The following is an 18,948-nucleotide window of genomic DNA, read 5'->3' on the forward strand; positions in this document are numbered from 1 at the left end:
GTGAGGCACCTTATCAAACGCCTTCTGAAAATCAAGAAAGACCACATCCACCGGCTCTCCTCTATCCACCGCCCTAGACACATCCTCATAGAACTCCAATAAATTTGTCAGACACGACTTCCCCTTAACGAAACCGTGCTGCGTCTGCTCTACCAAACAATTCTCCTCAAGATGCCTCGCTATTTTCTCCTTGATCACGGATTCTAACATTTTTCCTACAACAGACGTTAAACAAACCGGCCTATAATTCCCCGCCTTTTGCCTGCCACCCTTCTTAAACAACGTATGGACAGTAAGTAGATCAGACTGAATATCTACCTTTCCCTGGTGAGCATTTTCTTTTGGAATATCAGCAAGACAGTTCTTAAGATGTGGGCAACACTGACAAGGATGTATTGATGATCCTGAAGAGGTGGGGATAGATTGTCTCTTTGAATTTTCTAATCACGGATGATGCTCCCACAATGGTACTCAGTTGAAAATGTCAAGATTTTGATCTAGCCATGGAAGAACTATGCAATACATCCACCATCTTTGATGCGTGGAACTTGGAAGTGACGGTGCTCAGTTCATACTGACAGAGGTCATGGACTGGGAGGTGTTCCAAAGTCAACTTGGCAAAATGCTATAGTGCATCTAGTGTTTAGTCCATAATTCAGACACAGTGAATGGTGTGTTGAATATTAAGTTTAGTGTCGGGGGTGCTGAAAATTGGAACTTCTGAGAAGATATAGTGAGCTTCATGAGTATTATTACATCTTTACACTGTTACGTGGAAGTGCTGAGTATTCCGTCACAAGGTGGCCATTGCCTGATATTTGCATGTTACAAACAATACCTGCAACTTGTCAACCCAAGTCTAATGTTGTCCAAATCTTTCTGTGGGTTGGTGCAGGCTATTTGTGATTGTGCATGGAATTGACGCTGTGGAATCATTTGTAAAAAGCCCTTCCCATTGCATTATAATAATGCAATATTAATTATGAAATGGCTGAAAATGTTTGAGTTAATGATGCTGCTTTGAGGAACTCCAATAATGCTGTTCTGAGGCGGAAAAATCTCAGCAGGTCTAGCAGCATCTGTAAGGAGAAAAAAGAGCTGACGTTTCAAGTCCAGATAAACTTTAGTCAAAGCTTTGAAACCTGCTGAGATTTTCCAGCATTTTCTCTTTTGGTTTCAGATTCCAGCATCCGCAGTAATTTGCTTTTATCCAGTGTTCTGAGGCTGACTGACTATCCAACAAATACAGCCATTTTTCTTTGCATCAGCAATAAGTCCAAATGCTGGAAGGTTTTCTCATTGATCTCACATTTGCTGTCATTCCTTAATGCTATCATTAGTTGAGTGCAACTTCGATATTGGGGCAGCTACTCTCACTTCCCTCTGAGATTCTGCTCTTGAGTTCATTCTGGATAAGACCTTGACAAGGCTACAGGGCAAGAGATTCTGATGGAATCTAAATTTAGTACTGATGAGATTCTTTGTGAGTAAGTGTCACTTGATGACACTACTGATGCCTCTTTATCACTTTGCTAATGATGGAGGAGAGATAAATAGATAGCAATTGATCAGATTAGATTTGCCCTGTCTTTTTTGAGGGTGGAACATCCCTAGCCAGCCTTCCCCTCGTCATAACTGTGCTGAAAAAGTTTGAGTTGGGGAACAACTAATTTTGGCATGAATGTCTTCTGTACTTCAGCTGGGATGTTCTGAAGTTTTGCATTATCCTATTTATTCAGATGCTTTCTCCTTGGCAACATCTGAGCCAACCAGAGTTGCCCAGCCAACCACTCAGAAACCTTTTCTCCTGTTGTATAAATCATGATGGTTTGAAACTTGGCATTCTTGCATTTGTCTTCATGAGTACAAGACAAAAAGCTTCGACAATATTTTCAGCAATATTCAGATGATTCTTACTGTCATATGGTTGGACACTGTAATTTATGATGTTTGAGAGCTTTCAAGCTGAACCAGTAAAATGATCAAGTTGTTTTTTGCCTGAAGAAGTATATAAATACATCAGCTTTATTTCTTACATTCACATGCTAAGCTCCACCATGTCTAAGATTGGGTATGTTCATTGAACTCATGTTAATTGCCCAATTGCCCACTATCCTCAATCGGAGTTTGTAAGACCTTTGTCTGATTCTTTGATTTTGGCTCTATTTAACTTCATTGTTCTCTGCTACTTTCAGTGTCTGACATGCAAGTGCTGTATCCCACTAGACTGGTGCTTCAGCCTCAGGTATGTCTCATGTTGCTCATGACACAGCCTCAGCACTCCCCATTGGACCAAAATGAAACTCACAAGATCAATCTCTGGCCCACTAAGAAGATTTGCAATTCACAGTAAACCTAAATCAGGGCCAGGATTTAATGGCACTGTTGTGTTGAGTATCCCCCCAGAGGATGGATGTGGCAAGCCATTTAATTCTCCATTCAGTTCAGCAGAATTATAATATCCCTTTGGGCAGGAGGGACCATGGCATCCTGGCCCATCCTGTTGTGTAAGTTACCAATCAGACTACGTGGGAACAGTCTCTGTGTAGTTAAGACTGTTCCGATGTAGTCAGTTCCCAGGCATCCATTACTGTACAATTGCAGAATATAAGATCTTTGCTTTCCCAGAATGTTCTTTACTTTATTTCAAGCAGTTCTCTATCAATAAATGGGCCAATTATGTACTATCTTATTTCAAAGATTACATTTGAAATGCTTCTTGGTTCTTCCAAAATGCTCTATTTCTCACAACGCTATCATTTGCTTTCCATAGCATTTTGCAATGCTACATGTCTTATTCTCTAAACATCTATAATCTCTCTAGGATACCTATTACCAGTTCCATTTCATAAGGTAGCAAGTTCAATTTGGAAAAAGCATTTTCCTTTTTTTTTGCCTTTTATCTAGTTGTAATTTTAAAGCCTCATCAAAACCACAGCAGTCAGTGGTGTTCTGCATTATCGTTTTGATTAAGGGAGCCCCAAAGTTTCATTTTTCATTTCTCTTTATTCCACATCTTTAGAACCTACAGGAATAAAACTGAATGGACCATGTGGCATCGACGTAGGCACCAAAAGCAACAACTGTGCTCAGTCCTACCAACACTGCAAAGTCCTCCTTGCTAACACCTAGGGGCTTGTGAGTTATTGGGAGAGCTCTCCCATAGACTAGTCAAGCGAAAGCCTGATATAGTCATATTCGCGCCACCACATCGCCATCCTTGCATATGTCTAGACCCATTAGAGGCTACACTACAGTGGTATATGGTTGGGAGGGCAGTGCCCTGGGAGTCATCAACATTGACTCTGGATCCCACAGAGTCTCATGGCATCAGGTCAAACATGAGAAAGAAAACCTCCTGCTGATTACCACCAACACACCCTTCACCACCTGAGGAATCAATACTCTTTCAGTCAAACATCACTTGGAAGAAGCAATGAGGGTGACAAGGACATAAAATGGACTTTGCGATGTGGGACTTGAATGTCCATTACCAAGAGTGGCTCAATAAAACTACAGATGGCCAAGTCCTGAAGGGCATATCATCCAAACAGGGTCTGTGCAGACTGTGAGGGAACCAACAAGAGGGAAAAGCATACTTGACCTCACCCTCACCAATGTAAGTATCATAGCACTGTCATCCTCATCAATCTAACTGGATGACAGTACTATCAAGTAGCACGTGCACTTTCTCCCAGAATCTGAAGCTCTCTATCCACCCTGCTTGAACTCTGATCCCTGCATGGTTCCTTCAAAGACTTCAGCTCTAATACATTATGACAGCACATCATCAAGCTTGCTCGTGGCAGTTGGATGGGAAACCCAGAAGTCCAATGCAATTGCAGTGGTAGCTTTAAAAGTCAGTGAGAAAAGCGTTGCTGAAATTTTACGATTCCAAATAATTTGCCAGACTCCCCTTTATCAGCAGGTCAGAGAGGTAAAATTCATCCCTTTTTCAATGTATCCTTTTCATCTCTCGCCATTTTTATAACCACTCTGAATGGGTTTGCCCATTGTTTAGTTTTATTTGCATTCATAAACCTTCAGATTACATATCCTTGCATCCTGTCATGATGCAATTGTTGAATGATCTTGAAGTCCTCCAGAGTCTTTGATGCCACAGCGAAAATTATTTATTTTTATATGTTGCAGCAAATACTATCTCTTACCTTTGTTGGCTCAACCCAGCCTCTCTTCATCTATTACAATTCTTCATTTGAGTGCCCTCTCTGGTAAGAGAATAAATCCTTACATCTCTTCATTGCTATAACAACGTTCAGAAAAGTCTGTTTCCATTTTACTAACACCTCAACAAATCTTAATCCCTTGTAAAACTCAGACATGTTCATGACTTGAATATGATCTGCCAAGGCAATTCCAGCACTCTTTCTTGCACTCACAAATAAGCTATGAGATAGGTGGGCGAGAGGGGGAATTTTCAGCCCTTTGCATGCATGTGCAAATCACGTTATGGCTAGAGAATCTTGTGAGAGGGGTCAAACGTCATTTGCAGCAGGAAGAATTCATTTTGAGATTCTCTCCACCCGCAGTTGGCATAATAATCTGGTTCATGCCCAGTGAGTGTGTGAACCAGATTAGGATATTTAAATCCTTATTTAAAGATGCATTTCCAGATTTTAGCATGATTCACCTTGCTCTCGGTATTCACTGACCCAGCGGCACAACAGAAAGCTGGCAGGAATCACTGCTGGTCTCTACAAACAAAAGCCAGGCATGATGACCATGCTGGGGGGGCTCGGAGACCATTGACGCCCCTGAGTAGTTAAGGACATGGCTGGAAAATGCCCTAGTACTGCCCCCTAGCAGTGCCAACTTCACACTGCCAACTTTGTACTGCCAGCTTGGCACTGCCAAGGGAAGGGGGCTGAAGGGGGGCATGGGGGGCCTCAAGAGGAGGTGCATCTTTGATGATCCTAGAGTAGGGTTTTTAATTACTTGGGGGAGTCCGCAATGATGGGGTGGGGGGGTGTTTGATGCTAGCGAGTTGGGGGATCTTTACCAGTGACTGGGAGGGAGAGAGGGGTTTACATGGGTGTCCGGACAAAAGGCATCCTGAACTCTCAGCAGCCAGCCATGCCGGTGGTGTCTTTAGGTCCCACACTTGTCTTTCCAGGTGGGAATCACCCCAAGCTCCAAAAAAAATGTCAAAGTGTGGGTGGATTGCCATCTAAATTAAATCAACCCACCCGGCTGCAATTGCACTGCTTTTCCCACCAGAGACGACACTTCAAAAAACTTTTTGGAGAACTGCACCCAGAAGGTTTGTCCATTTTTCACATCTACTTAGACCTCTGTGACCTCTGCCCCGCTGAGCTTTTTTCCCTAATTTCTCCTAAGTTTCAAATCTGGTCCAGTGGACCTTTCCTGATCTCAAAATCGTAGAACTTTATCTCCCTCAATCTTTCTTTCCTCTACAGTTCAGCATATGAACTGGCCATTAACTTCCAAGTTTTCTTTCTTGCTGTTTCGAAGTTGACTTTGAAGTACATCTCCACTCTTCATCCTGGTTGCTGTGAATATGTTTTATAAATGACCAGATTGTGAGAAGTTTTGTGCTATGAACTGTGACCGGTGGAAATTGAATTCAGACTACCCAAACACCCAGAACTCTTGCAAACAGAAGACAGAGAAGGCTTTCATCTCATCAGTCTGAGCTAGGTTTCAACCTGGGTTTCAAGGTTGAAAAGACAAAGTTCGAACTCACCATGATTTCAATAAGAACTGTATTTTTTCTTTCAGATTGCAGATCGTGCCAATACTGTCAAAGCATGTGAGAGACGTGGGGATGAAACAACAGCAGGATCCATCACCAAGTACAAGATAACACTGTGGGGAACCGACAGGCATGGGGTCCCCAAAAGGGAGGAAGGTACATGAATCTCACCATGCACATAAATAGTAGAGAGACGATGGCCCTGATTTTACCGGCACGGCTGCCTGACGCTCTTTAGGTTGCCCTCAAGCCTATGGGAACGCCGTTCTGCAAGCCTCACTGGTAAAATCAAGGCCAATGAGTTTTCATAAACAACTTGGAAGCTGAAAAATTAAATGCTGGGGATAGAATCAGTTTTGTACAATCAATATATTTATGTAGATATATGCAGCTTATGGGGAGATATGCGGAGATGGTTAGTAAAATAGTAGTTGCTGTTTAGCAGTTCTTTCCATGGCATAGTTATTATTGCTTGCTATTCAAGCCCAGGAATGGGTTCTGCAGGTCTGCACCAGAACTTGGTATGGTGGCACAGTGGTTAGCAATGATGCCTCACAGTGCCAGGGATCCGGGTTCAATTCTGGCCTCAGGTCACTGTCTGTGAGGAGTTTGCGCATTCTCCCTGTGTCTACGTGGGTTTCTCCAGGTGCCCTGGTTTCCTCCCACAGTTGAAAGATGGGAGGGTTAGGTTGATTGGCCATGCTAAATTAACCTAGTGTCAGTGGGCTTAACAGGGTAAATGTGTGGGATTATGGGGTTAGGGCCTGGATGCGACTGTGGGTGTTGTAGACTTGACAGGCTGAATGGCCTCCTTCTGCACTGTCGGGATTCTATTCTATATCTTCATTGGGCAACGTACAGAAGCTGCTAATATGCAACTAAAAACAAATCCACAATAATGAATTATAATTAACATATCATTTATCTCAATTATATTTAACTTACTCTTTATAAAAGTGATAGAAAGGCAAACAACTGAATTTTCCTGACAGTATCTCTCCAATCTCTTTAAATGCTACAGAGGTGACAAAGCAAGAGAAATAATGTGGAGACACCAATCACCAAAACCACACCTTCAAAGTAAAGATAGGCTGTGTGGATTAATTCTTTCTATATTAGTTTTCTCATCAATCCTGGGTCAAGGAAATACCACCACTCAACAGTAATCATTTTATCATTTCTGTTAGATTATTCAAAAATTTAAAGCAAGATTTTAATTTTTGGCAAATAATTCAAAGTGGTTGGGGAGAAATTGCTTCCACTAACTTACTGGAAACCTGGGGAGGTAATCTAAATAGGTATCTATTAAAATAATTGCCAAAATAATCAAGGGGAATGTGGAGTTTATTTTTTATTCAGCGAGCTGTCACAAGCTAGAATCATAGAATCCTACAATGCAAAAGGAGACCATTCAAGTCTGCACCGACCACAATCCCACCCAGGCCCTATTCCACATAAACTCATGCATTTACCTGAGCTAGTCCTCTAACACTAAGGGGTAATTAGCATAGTCAGTCCACCAAATCTGCACATCTTTGGACTGTAGGAGGAAACAGGAGCACCTGGAGGAAACCCATGCAGATACAGAGAATGTGCAGACTCTGCACAGACCATGACCCAAGCCAGGAATCAAGTGCTGTGAGGCAGCAGTGCTAACCACCATACCACTGTCATAGCCACATTTTCACCATCATGAGAAACAGCAACATCTGACACTAGTTTTTGCAGCTCGTGTATTCTAAAAAAAAGGCTCACCTGGACTAATTGCCTGGATGAGAACTGGCAGATAATTTCAGTTGAGTCCTGATCCAAGGTGCTATTGAGGTGTGCATCAGGTGAATCAGTTGTGATTGCCACACTGAAAGATTTGCACATGGAACATCTGATTTTGAAACACGTTCTCTGGGCTGCCACTGAAGTGGCCTGCATGCCTCCTACAAACATCTTCTTCATTGTTTTGCCAATTGTGAGGCATGGACTACTTCAATTTACCCACTATATGCAACATGAAAAGGGGCAGCTGGAAGTTGGAAAGCAGGGGGAGCATTCAAGTTGTCACAGTCCATATCAGAACTTAGGTAGGACCAGGGAGAAATTCCAACTTAGGTTCATTGGGAGTTAGGAGCAAAACCAAAAGAAGCAGAGCTCCAAAATAATAATCTAAGTTATTGGCCAACCCACATGCAATTGATTTGATTTGATTTATTATTGTCACATGTATTGGGATATAGTGAAAAGTATTGTTTTTTGCACGCTATACAGAGAAAGCATATTGTTCACAGAGTACATAGGGGAGAAGGAAAGGAGAAGGTGCAGACATAGTGTTACAATCATAGCTAGGATGTGGAGAAAGATCAATTTAATATATGGTAGGTCCATTGAAAGACAGCAGAGAAGAAGCTGTTCTTGAGTCAGTTGGTATGTGACCTCAGACCTTTGTATCTTTTTCCCAATGGAAGAAGGTGGAAGAGAGTGTGTCCGGGATGCGTGGTGTCTTTGATTGTGCTGACTGCTTTTCCAAGGCAGTGGGAAGTGTAGACAGTGTCAGTGGATGGGAGGCTGGTTTGTGTGATGGACTGGGCTATATTCATGACTTTGTAATTTCTTGCGATTTTGGACAGAGCAGGAGCCATACCAAGCTGTGATACAACCGGAAAGGATGTTTTCTATGGTGCACTTGTAAAGGTTGGTGTGAATCAGAGTGGATATGCCAAATTTCCTCAGCCTTCTGAGAAACTAGGGGCATTGGTGGGCTTTCTTAACTAAAGCGCCAGCATGGAGGGACCAGGATATGCATAGAGAAGAGCAAATTAGGAGAGTTAACATGGTCTAGTGTGGAAAAGAAATGTTTCTTTTCATAAGGCACTGGCATCAGTATTGAGACAAGAAAGAGCTGTACACATTGGACAGCTCCACCCAAGCCAGAATAGGCCAGCTTCCTAAAAGAAAAGGCAAACAAGTCGTTAAACTGGGAAGATGGTGGTGAGGAATCGACATGAATTGAAACAGAAAAGGAAGGCTTTGGACAGACTAAACTAAGGGACAAGGTAAATGACCAATGACTAGATAGAACTGTGGAACAGAAATGGAAAAAAAGTTGTTAAAAATAAAGCGAGAAGAACTGCTATTAAAATGAGTGAAACTGCCTGTGAAGCACTACACACAATGTGTGTGATAAAACAGGAGAACTGGAGGAGGTAATACATGGAGGAATCAAGTATAGTAGAGACATGGCTACAGAAAAATCAGCACTGGAAATTAACATTTACAGGGTGGAATGTGGAGGGGTGGGGTTGTTATAATTAGTGATAATATAATGCATCATCAGTAACAAAAAATAAATTTGGAAGTGATAAAAAAAGAATCAATCGCACTAATAGAGGTAGTTTACACATCACCAAATAAAGAAAGGTGGAAGAAGAAATATGCAAACAAATTAAGTTAAGTGAGTGAAAAAGTAATTATCATAGGAAATTTTAACTACACTAAAATTAATTGGCCAGAAGAGGAATGTAAGGGGATAAAGGAATAGAATTCCAAAAATATATAAAGGAGCATTTTCTAACCCACTGTGTAGAAATCTAACAAGGAGGATGGAGAATGGACCACAGAGAGGTAAAGATAGGGAACATTTAGGCAATTGTGAATCTAATATAATGTGATTTAAGATAATAATTGAGATGAATATAAACATGACAAAGACAAGAATATAGAAAAGCCAATTTTAAGGACTGGTAAACATGAACAATAATATCAACAAACATGGTATAGAAGAGCAATGGGAAACATTTTAAATAGTGTCCAACAAACTCCAGGAAAAAATGTATTCTGCTAAAAAGAGAGAACAAGTTAAACACTCCTGAAACATCATAGATGGCAAAGGACATCAGAAAAAGTACAGCAGAGGAAAGCAAGACAAGGGAGAATGTGCAAAGATTAGAAAGAGAAGTCAAAGGAAAGCTAGGAAAGCAAAGAGGAACATTCACGCAAATTTATCAAAAAATATAAAACTAAATAAAATATTCTGCAGGTACAGAAATGAAATAAGGATATTTAGGGTAGAAATAGGTCCACCAATTGGAATGGACTGGATAAAATCGCAGGCAGTGATAATGAAATGGCAAAAATATTAGAAAATTATTTTGCTTTGGTATTTCCAAGGAAAACAGATAAGGTGAACATTGCATCAGAAAATGAGATTAGAAATTCTCTCACCACATTTAACATCCTGAAGAGGAGAAACATTAAATAAACTAATTATATTCAAAGACAGTAAAATCCTTGGTCGGGATGGATTTCACCTGTGTATTTTGAGAGAATCTTCGGAAGAGAGCACAGAATTGTGAATGGTGTAGTGCCAGAAGACTGGCAAGTGGCTAGTGTTTATATATTTATTTAAGAAGGGAGATAGAAAATAATCGGGGAACTGAAGACCAGCAGTATGAAAAATAATGGGATCCCAAAAAAGAAAATTAAAAAAATCTAGAAACCCAAAAAATGTTAACAAGAATAGTAAGCATGGATTTCAAAAGAGAATGTTTTGTTTGACCAACCTCCCTGAACCTTTTGTGGAGGCAAAAGATGAGGGTGATGCAGTGGCTTAAAGAGTATGCGGAAAGAAGTGGTTTTAATTCATGGGGCATATTCACCTGAACTGAAGAAAGAAAGAATTGTGCCATTATGATGGGATCCACTTCAGCCAGGCTGGGATCAGAATTAGCAATTTGTATGACTGGAGATATGGACCAAAATTCTAGTACCTTGCCTGTCCCACGGAATCGGAGTGGGCAAGGGGAGAACAACAGCAATGTCCATTGACTTTGAGGGGTATTTCCCCTCTTGCTCGGGCGAGGCCATAAAATCCCACTTACAGATAGGGCTTTTAAACTAATGAGGAGGGAGAGGGGTCAGATTAAGGGGAAGTTAGAAATCTAAATGGAGAGTTTGAAGCAATAGAGCAGTGCAGTGATTTGGAGTTGGCTAGAAAGGAGCTAAACAGTAATAGCCCAACCTCCCTCCTTAGAAAAAAGTCTATGCAAAGAATAGCAATAAGAAAAGAAAACTAAAGGTTCTTTATCTGAATATAAATAGTAAGACCCCATACAAGTATATTCAAAGGAGAAGAGTAAACAAAGTAATTATTGGTGTCTTAGAGGCAGAGACAGAAAGAAATATGGGAAATGTGGAAATAGCAGAGACATTAAACAAATATTTTGGACTGAATTTTTCCGAACCCACCAGTGGCAGAACTCCTTCTGTTCCCCTCCATTATATGTGCACTCTGCCATATATGGAGGCTACAAGCTCATTGTAGAAGGTCTTCCTAAACACAGGGATTCATGTCGCAAAGAGGTGGCTGCGGTTACATAAGGCCGCTTTAGCGACCATATTAATCAAGCGGAAGGGCTTCTGCTCCATTTTGCATGATTTGCTGGGTGAGATTCTAGCTTAATATTTAATGCTGTATAGCCCAGTGAAGATGCCTCAATCTTGAGGCAGTCTTGTGAGTTCCTGACCTGTTGCATGAGCACCCAGTGGGGCTGCGCAGGACTAAGAGCTGCTACTGAATCAGCAACATCTGCCCTTGTAGTTTTCTGGCAGGTTTTTTTCAAGAAAAAATTGGGACCACGAAGCTGCCCAAAGATGAGAAGCAGCCGTTCAGAAACTAAGAATGTTCATGGTCATAAAAATAGTAAGTGTCACCTCCAATTATTTTAGAGCCAATTGGATTCTGTGCAGGGGTGGGGAAGAGGAAGACATGAGGTAGGGGTGGTGGGGAAAGAGGGAGGAATGGGAGGGGAGGAAGTGGGGTATGGGGTTCTGGGATGACGGGATGTTGGAAGGAAGTTAAGACGTTGGGGGATTGGGGTGGGAGGGAGGTTGAGTCATGGAGAAGTAAAAGGGAGGTTGAGCCATTGGAGGAGTGGGAGGAGGTTGAATTATTGGAAGAGTGGGGTGGGAGGGAGGTTGAGTCATTGGAGGAGTGGGGTGGGAGGGAGATTGAGTAATTGGAGGTGTGGGAGGGAGGTTAAATCATTGTAGGAGTGGGGTGGGAGGGATGTTCAGTAATTTGAGGAGTGGGAGACAGGTTGAGACATTGGGGGAGTGGGGTTGGAAGGAGGTTGAGTCATAGAAGGAGTGGCTGGGAGGGAGGTTGAGTCATTGTTGGAGTGGGAAGGGGGTTCTGTCATTGGAAGCGTGGGAGGGAGGTTGAGTCATTGAAAGAGTGGGGTGTGAAGGAGGTTGAGTCATTCGAGGAGTGGGCTGGGAGGTTTGTTGAGACATTGTGAGAATGGGGTGGGAGGGAGGTTGAGTCATTGGAAGAGTGGGAGGGAGTTGAGTCATTGAAAGAGTGGGGTGGGAAGGAGGTTGAGACATTGTGAGAATGGGGTGGGAGGGAGGTTCACTCATTGAATGAGTGGGGTTGGAGAGAGTAGAAGGAAGGGTGAGATATTGGGGGAGTGGGGTGGGAGGTATAGTAATGGGGTGTTGGCAAGTTGGGAAATGATGTAGATAGGGTTATCACTTTTAAAGATTAGTGTCACAAAATAATATATTGTCCATTTCTCAAAATTCTCTTTTGAATTTAAACCAACTAAGAAACTGCCATCTAAGTTTTCATTATGTCCTGAATTAGACACAATTCTGACAATATGCTGGATTGATGTACCAGAGACTTCAGAATCTTGGGCCTCATCAAAATAAATGGTGGAAACTAAGATCCAAGAGTAATGCAAAACACGGTGTGAAGTCACTTTTGTCCATTTTATTACTGTAAATAAGTCTGGGAATGAAATCCCTATTTGTCACAAGGAGATGGGTTAAAGAAAGGTTTTGCAAATCTCTACTCCCTCCTTGATCCACCCCACCCTGCACCATCCCTTTTAAGATCCAGCAGAGGATGGTTTGGGTGGGACTATAATTTCTTCAGTGATGAAGATTCCGATCATCTATTGTAACTTCAGCAAAAAGCTTCAATTGGAATTCTGGAGAAGCAGCATAAAGGGCTTTTATTCTTTATAGAAACCCAATTCTGTGATTTAAATGTTTCTCGAAGTTATTTCTCTCAAGATATTGCTGTCATACTTATTTTGTTGTTGGAATTTTTTATTAATTACATTTTTTCACTTTAGGTGATACAGTGTACAGCAGAATTTGTATGACAGCTTCTGGGGTACATGGAAATAATCCAGTTCTTGAGTTCAGACTGTGCTGAGCTTTTGCACCATGTATCATTCTTCCCCGAAAAATTCAGATCAACAATTCAGTCTTCAAGTCTCAGGTTTTTGTCCCATCTGGGAGATGGGAAGCAGATGGGAACACACAGCTGTGCTTTATGTTCGACTCCTGTTTCTTTTTCTCATATTCTCAAGTTCTGATATGAAATTTTTTAGCTATATTTCTTAAAGGCTTCTGATAGGTTAGCACTGCTGCCTCACAGCAATAGGGACCTGGGTTCAATTTCTAGCTTGGGTCACAGTCTATGTGGAGTTGCACATTCACTCTGTGTCTTCCTCTGGGTGCTCCAGTTTCCTCCCACAGTTTAAAAGACGTGCTGGATAGGTGCATTGGCCAGACTAAATTCTCCCTCAATGTTCTCCGAACAGTTGCCGGAGTGTGGTGAGTAGGGGATTTTCACAGTAACTTCATTGCAGTGTTAATGTAAGCCTACATGTGACATTGATAAATAAACTTTAAAAAGTCACCATTTAATCGGTTATTGAATAAGATCAGAGTTTGCAGAGTCAGTGGACAAGCAGGAGACATTGCTAGCTGGTTTCAAGAAGTGTAAAGTAGGAATAATGGAGAGTTATTCAGAGAAGCAGAAGGTGGAAAATGGGGTGTTAGAACAACCAGTGCTGGGATTATTGTTGTTCATCATTTATGTTAACAGTTGGACAATGGGATCAAAAGCACAATTTCAAAATTTACAGACAACACAACAGTGGTGGACTGAGGAGGATTGCAAGAAAACATTGATAAATATGCAGAATGAACATAAAATTGACAAAAGAATTTCAGTATAGATCAGCGTGGCCAGTACAGTTTTCAAACAAAATAAGAAGGTTGCATATTTCTTGGAAAGTAAGTGTCTAAATAAGGCAGAAGGGAGTTACAAATACTCAAATCACAAAGAACAGCAATCCAAGTTAATAAGACTTAAGAACAAAATATAAGCATTAGGCTATATTTCTGAGGGATAGAATTGAAAAGTCAAGACTTAAGCTAAATTTGTTTGACATCTTAGTAAGGTGATGTATAGATCTGGTTGCCCTAATATGAAAAGGAATAGAAGTATTAGGGAGGGTGCAAACATGATTTACAAAGATGATACCAGAACTGAGAGTTACAGCTGTCTGGATAAGATGGGTTTTTTTCACTGGAAAAGGGAAAGTTGAAAGTGACTTAATAGAGGTCTTTAAAATTATGAAAGGTTTTGATAGCACAAATTGAATGTTTCCACTTGTAGGGAAGAATATATCTGAAGGCCATCAATATATGATTTGATGCCTGTGTTACCATTTTGGAACTCAACCCTCAAAATTGTTTCTTAGCCTCACACAGTCAAACTTGTGTACAGGGGCAGGAAGGCCATGCACCAATACTGATACCAATAGTAGGTTAAATACTGATTAACTTTAACTGCCTGTTGTTGTGACAGTAGAACATTTGATGGTTTCTACACTGTTTAAATTTACTAAAGTCTACAAAGCATGCCATGGCATATAACTCTGACTCTGGAGAGTTGAGCTCCAAAATGGTAGCACAGGCATTCAATCTCTCCCTCCCTAACAGCACTATGGGTATACCTACACCACGTGGACTGCAGCGGTTCAAGACGGCAGCTCAGCATCACCTTCTCAAGAGCATTTTGGGATGGGCAATAAATATTGGTCTAGCTAGTGATGTCCAATCCCATGAACAAATAAAAGTCTAAGTTTCTGTGCTTGTTCCCTGCCAACTAATTCCTCCTGCTGCCTCCAGTTTGCAACACTTGCTCTGCAAGAAAGAAAGAAGTTGTGAATGCGGTTGGGGAATGTGACACTTTTGAATGAATAACTGTAAGTGTGTGCAAGCTGTGAAATGTGGGTGTGAAGATTGCTACAAAAGTTAAGTGTCTGAGGGCGAGGTGAAGCTATGAATGTTAGGTTCAAGTTGTTGGTAGGTGAGTAATGGGACTGTAGTCAGTTTATGCTTGTGATGCAGCTGGCTGGATTTGTACATTTGAAACTGCATTCACTGATTGTGACCATTTGTGTGTGAGATCATTGAACTTCATGTGGCACTGCACCAAGTCCTTGGGGCTAGAATGCAAACGTTGACCAAAAGACCTGTCTGCTTCCTTTGCTTTTGCACAGGCTGTCAGAGACCACCTGTCCCAAATGGGCCCCTAGTTTGCTCCTCTTTCCATCTTGCCCACCAAGGTGTTCAATGCAGCATCAGAGAACTTTGAAATACACTTTTTGCCTGGTTTTGTGTCCATTCAGTGTTTTTGCTCAAACTTTCTTCTGAAAACAGTTCCAGCACTTGAAGCAGATTGGACCTACCCTTTAAGAGGTGCAGGTTGGTTTTAAGTAGTACAGGCCCCCACTGAGCAAGCACATATTTGGCTGCATATAGCTATCAAACAAATTTGCAGGTAGCATGAAGTTTGCATGCTGTCTGAATTGCAATCAATAGGCATGGGTTAATTACACATTGCAATACCTGCTACCTTTGTCTGGCCTGTCAAATTTCAGAGCCTCAATACTTGTAAACTTGATTTTGTTCAATATCATAAACTACTCTTCGTAAAATCATATCACTGAAATCTCACATTTAAAATGCTAGAAGTGTATAATGGTTGTTGCATTAATGTGAGCCCCATTAACTTCTCTTGAACCATCTTGATAATTTGGCATTCTGCCATAGACCAGGTCTTCAGGGTATTGCTTCTGTCATCTGCAAAGGAGAGATTAATACTATATAAAAAAACAGAGATACTCTAAATTAATGAATTGGCAAAGGTAAAAGAGACATGGATGCTGCCAGGGAAACTGTCAGGTATATATCCACAGTGTGTTTGGTGTTTCTCTTTGACAAACCCTTGGGATCGCACCCTAACACTTCCCCTCATTACCCCTGCTGTTTCACATCCATGGTGTTGTTTTCCTTAATGTTGCGATGTCTCCCTCATAAGAAGAACACTATAGACACTCCAAATCGTTCCTTATGTGCTTGGCATCACAAATGCCTACTTTTTTTAATTCATTCATGGGACATAGGTGTCGCTGGCCAGCATTTATTGCCCATCCCTAGGTGCCTTTGTTCAGAGGGCCGTTAAGAGTCAACCACATTGCTGTGGCTCTGGAGCCACATATAAGCCAGACCAGGGAAGGACGGCAGATTTCCTTCCCTAAAGGATATTGGTGAACCAAATGGGTTTTTCCGATAATCAATAATAGTTTCAGGATCATCAGTAGATTCTTAATTTCACATTTTTTTATATTGATTTCAAATTCCATCATCTGTCATGGTGGGATTTGAACCTGGGTGCCCACAACATAAACTGAGTTGCTGGATTAATAGTCTAGCAATAATACCACTAGGTCGTTGCTGAAGAATCTTCCTTTAAAGTATGCATGTATTTTTTCAGATCCAGTTGCTCATTTTGGTGTTCCCAATAAAGTTGGTGATGTGCAGCCAGTTGTAAGATGTAGCACGTCCAAAAGTTCCTTGCAGGGGATTTTGCTGTTGCTGCATGGGAGGGTTTATATTAACTTGGCAGGGGTGTGGAAACCAAGAGATAATATCTGAATGGAGTACCAAGGTGCACAGAATACTAGAAGAGATTGTTAGCACTAAAATAAGGAATATTAAGTTAATCAGTGGGGTCAAAGTAATGGAGTGTATGCTAATATGCCAAATCAGGGTTTTTGTGCATCTATGTGAATGCACAAAATGTGGTAAAAGAGATTGATCAGTTACAGGTGCAAATTGCCCTGTGGGAAGTATGATGTTGGGGCTATAAGAGAGACCAGGCTCAAAGAAGTACCCTGAACATTGAATATCTCCGGACACAATGTGTTCAGGAAAGGAAGGAAACAGGAAGGGATGACAGTATTAATTAAGGAGGATATTGTGGTGCTGAAGAAAGAGGATGTCTCAGAGGAGTCAAGGACAGAATCTATTCAGCTTGAACTAGGATCATGAAAGATGCAGTTACATTGCTCCATGTTGTCAATGGTTCACCAATGAGTGGGAAGGATGTAGAGGAATAAATCTGCAAGGAAATTACAGAGGTGCAAAAGTTATACAATGGTTATTATTGGAGGACTTTAATTATCCAAATGTAGACTCGTAAAGGGAGTAAAGTGTAAAGGGAGAGGAGGAAGTGTTCATAGAGTCTGTTCAGGAAATTTTTCTGCAGCAGTACCTTTCCAGTCTAATGAGAAAATAGGCACTATTAGACCTGTTAATTGGGAATGAGGTGGAACAAGTGGATAAAGTGCTAGGTAGGAGAATATTTGGGAAACAGTGATCATTGTATCGTAATGTTTAGGTTGATTATGGAAAAGGACAAAGAAAAATCCAAAATAAGAACAATCAACTGGAGGAAAGCCAATTTCAATGAAAATTCAACTCCAAAGAACGAATCTGGGCTGAATAAATTGGAGTCAAAGTTGGCAGGAAGAACAGTGTGTGTTAACTATAAAGAGATATAATCCAGGTTCAGTCAAGGTATATTCCCTTGAAAGGGAAAGGTAGAGGAAACACAGCCATGTAAATAGTAAAAGGGTGTTAAAAGTTGGAGTAGGGCCAATTAAAGACCATAAAAAGGATTTAAGCATGGAGGCAAGGGACATAACTAGGTACTAAATTAATACCCACCAAAGAAGAAGATGCTACCTAGGCCATGTTGAAGAACAAGTAACTCAGGCTGTGGATGGATTTAAAATTGATACAGAGGTGGTATTGGATAGGCTTTCTATACTTAAAGTTAATAAGCATCAGGACCAGATGAGATTCATCCAAGGATACTGAGGGAAGTGAGTGTGGAAATTCTGGAAGCACTGGCCATTATTTTTCAGTCTTCTTCAAACTCAGGGGTGTTTGATATGGTGCCACAAAACAGACTTGTGAGCAAACTTGTAACTTATGGAATAAAAGGGACAATAGCAATGAGGATGGAGAATTGGCTGAATGACAAGAAATAGAGCATGGTGATTAACATTGTTTTTTGCTTTGTAGTGGAGTTTGCCAGGTCTCAGTGTTGGAACATTTTATCAAAGGTTTCAGATAATATGAAAGCATTGGAAGCATTGCTAACTGTGAGAAGGAAAATGTAGAACTTCAAAGGGACTTAGATAAGTGGTGGAATGGGGAACAGGTGGCAAATTAAGTTCAATATGAAGAAATGTGAAATGATTCATTCAGGTAGGAAGAACATCGAGAGACAATATAAAATGAAGGGCACAATTTTAAAGGGGCTGCAGGAGCAAACAGACCTTTTTATATAATAGCATAAATCATTGAAGATGGTAGGACCAGGTTGAGAGAATGATTAATCCTAGGTTTTATTAATAAGGACATAGAGGGCCTGATTTTACCACATTCATTCTAAGTGCTAAATCTGGGCGCAATTCAGATTTGACTTGGAAAACTGTTCTCAGGCGCCCCCCCCCATGCACTCAGCCTGGAAAAGAAATCGTGGGTCTGAATTGCACTGTGGGCGGGGCTTATCGTGCCCGACACGCTGCAGCTCCAAATTTTGAACTGCGCATGCACAGTGAGAAAAAGATTTGGAAACGTGCCCCGTCACATCGCTCCCGGGCTGTAAAAAGTGGATAAAGTGGCTCGGGAGCAAAAAGCAGGTGTGATGGCTGTCACAGACATCACCCCCATCCCCACCACACAACTGTCCCCCTTCTCCATCCATCCCACTACCCAGACCGATCGTGACCTTTTGCCCCCATTTCCCCCCCATTGATCACCTGCAGAGTGGCAGCAGACCCCCTGATCTCCCCCCCAGAGATCCATACGGCCTCCCCCATTCCCCCCCCACCAGAGAATGATTGCGCCTCCGCCCCCCGCGCCTCCACCCCCCCCACCACCCGCCCCCAGACAATGGTCGGGCTTTCACTCCCACCTCCTCCCCTCTCCGAGAATGATCGGGCCTCCCGCCCCCCACCAGAGAATGACCAGGCCACCCCCCGGAGAATGATCAGGCCTCC

The 18,948-nt window shown here is 41.6% G+C and overlaps 1 protein-coding gene across 2 annotated transcripts in view; it reads left to right on the forward strand.

Moving 5' to 3' along the window:
- Positions 1-18,948, forward strand: part of LOC145348985 (PC3-like endoprotease variant B) — a 709,624-nt gene that overhangs the window by 674,602 nt on the left and 16,074 nt on the right. For both annotated transcript variants that reach the window (XM_080197162.1, XM_080197161.1), the window contains exon 17: positions 5,761-5,890. In XM_080197162.1, coding sequence (XP_080053288.1) covers positions 5,761-5,890 — 130 coding nt within the window. The remainder of the gene's footprint in view (positions 1-5,760; positions 5,891-18,948) is intronic.

Source organism: Carcharhinus amblyrhynchos, chromosome 10 (assembly GCF_965287045.1).
Source record: "Carcharhinus amblyrhynchos chromosome 10, sCarAmb.v2.hapA, whole genome shotgun sequence".
Classification (NCBI taxonomy): Eukaryota; Metazoa; Chordata; class Chondrichthyes; order Carcharhiniformes; family Carcharhinidae; genus Carcharhinus; species Carcharhinus amblyrhynchos.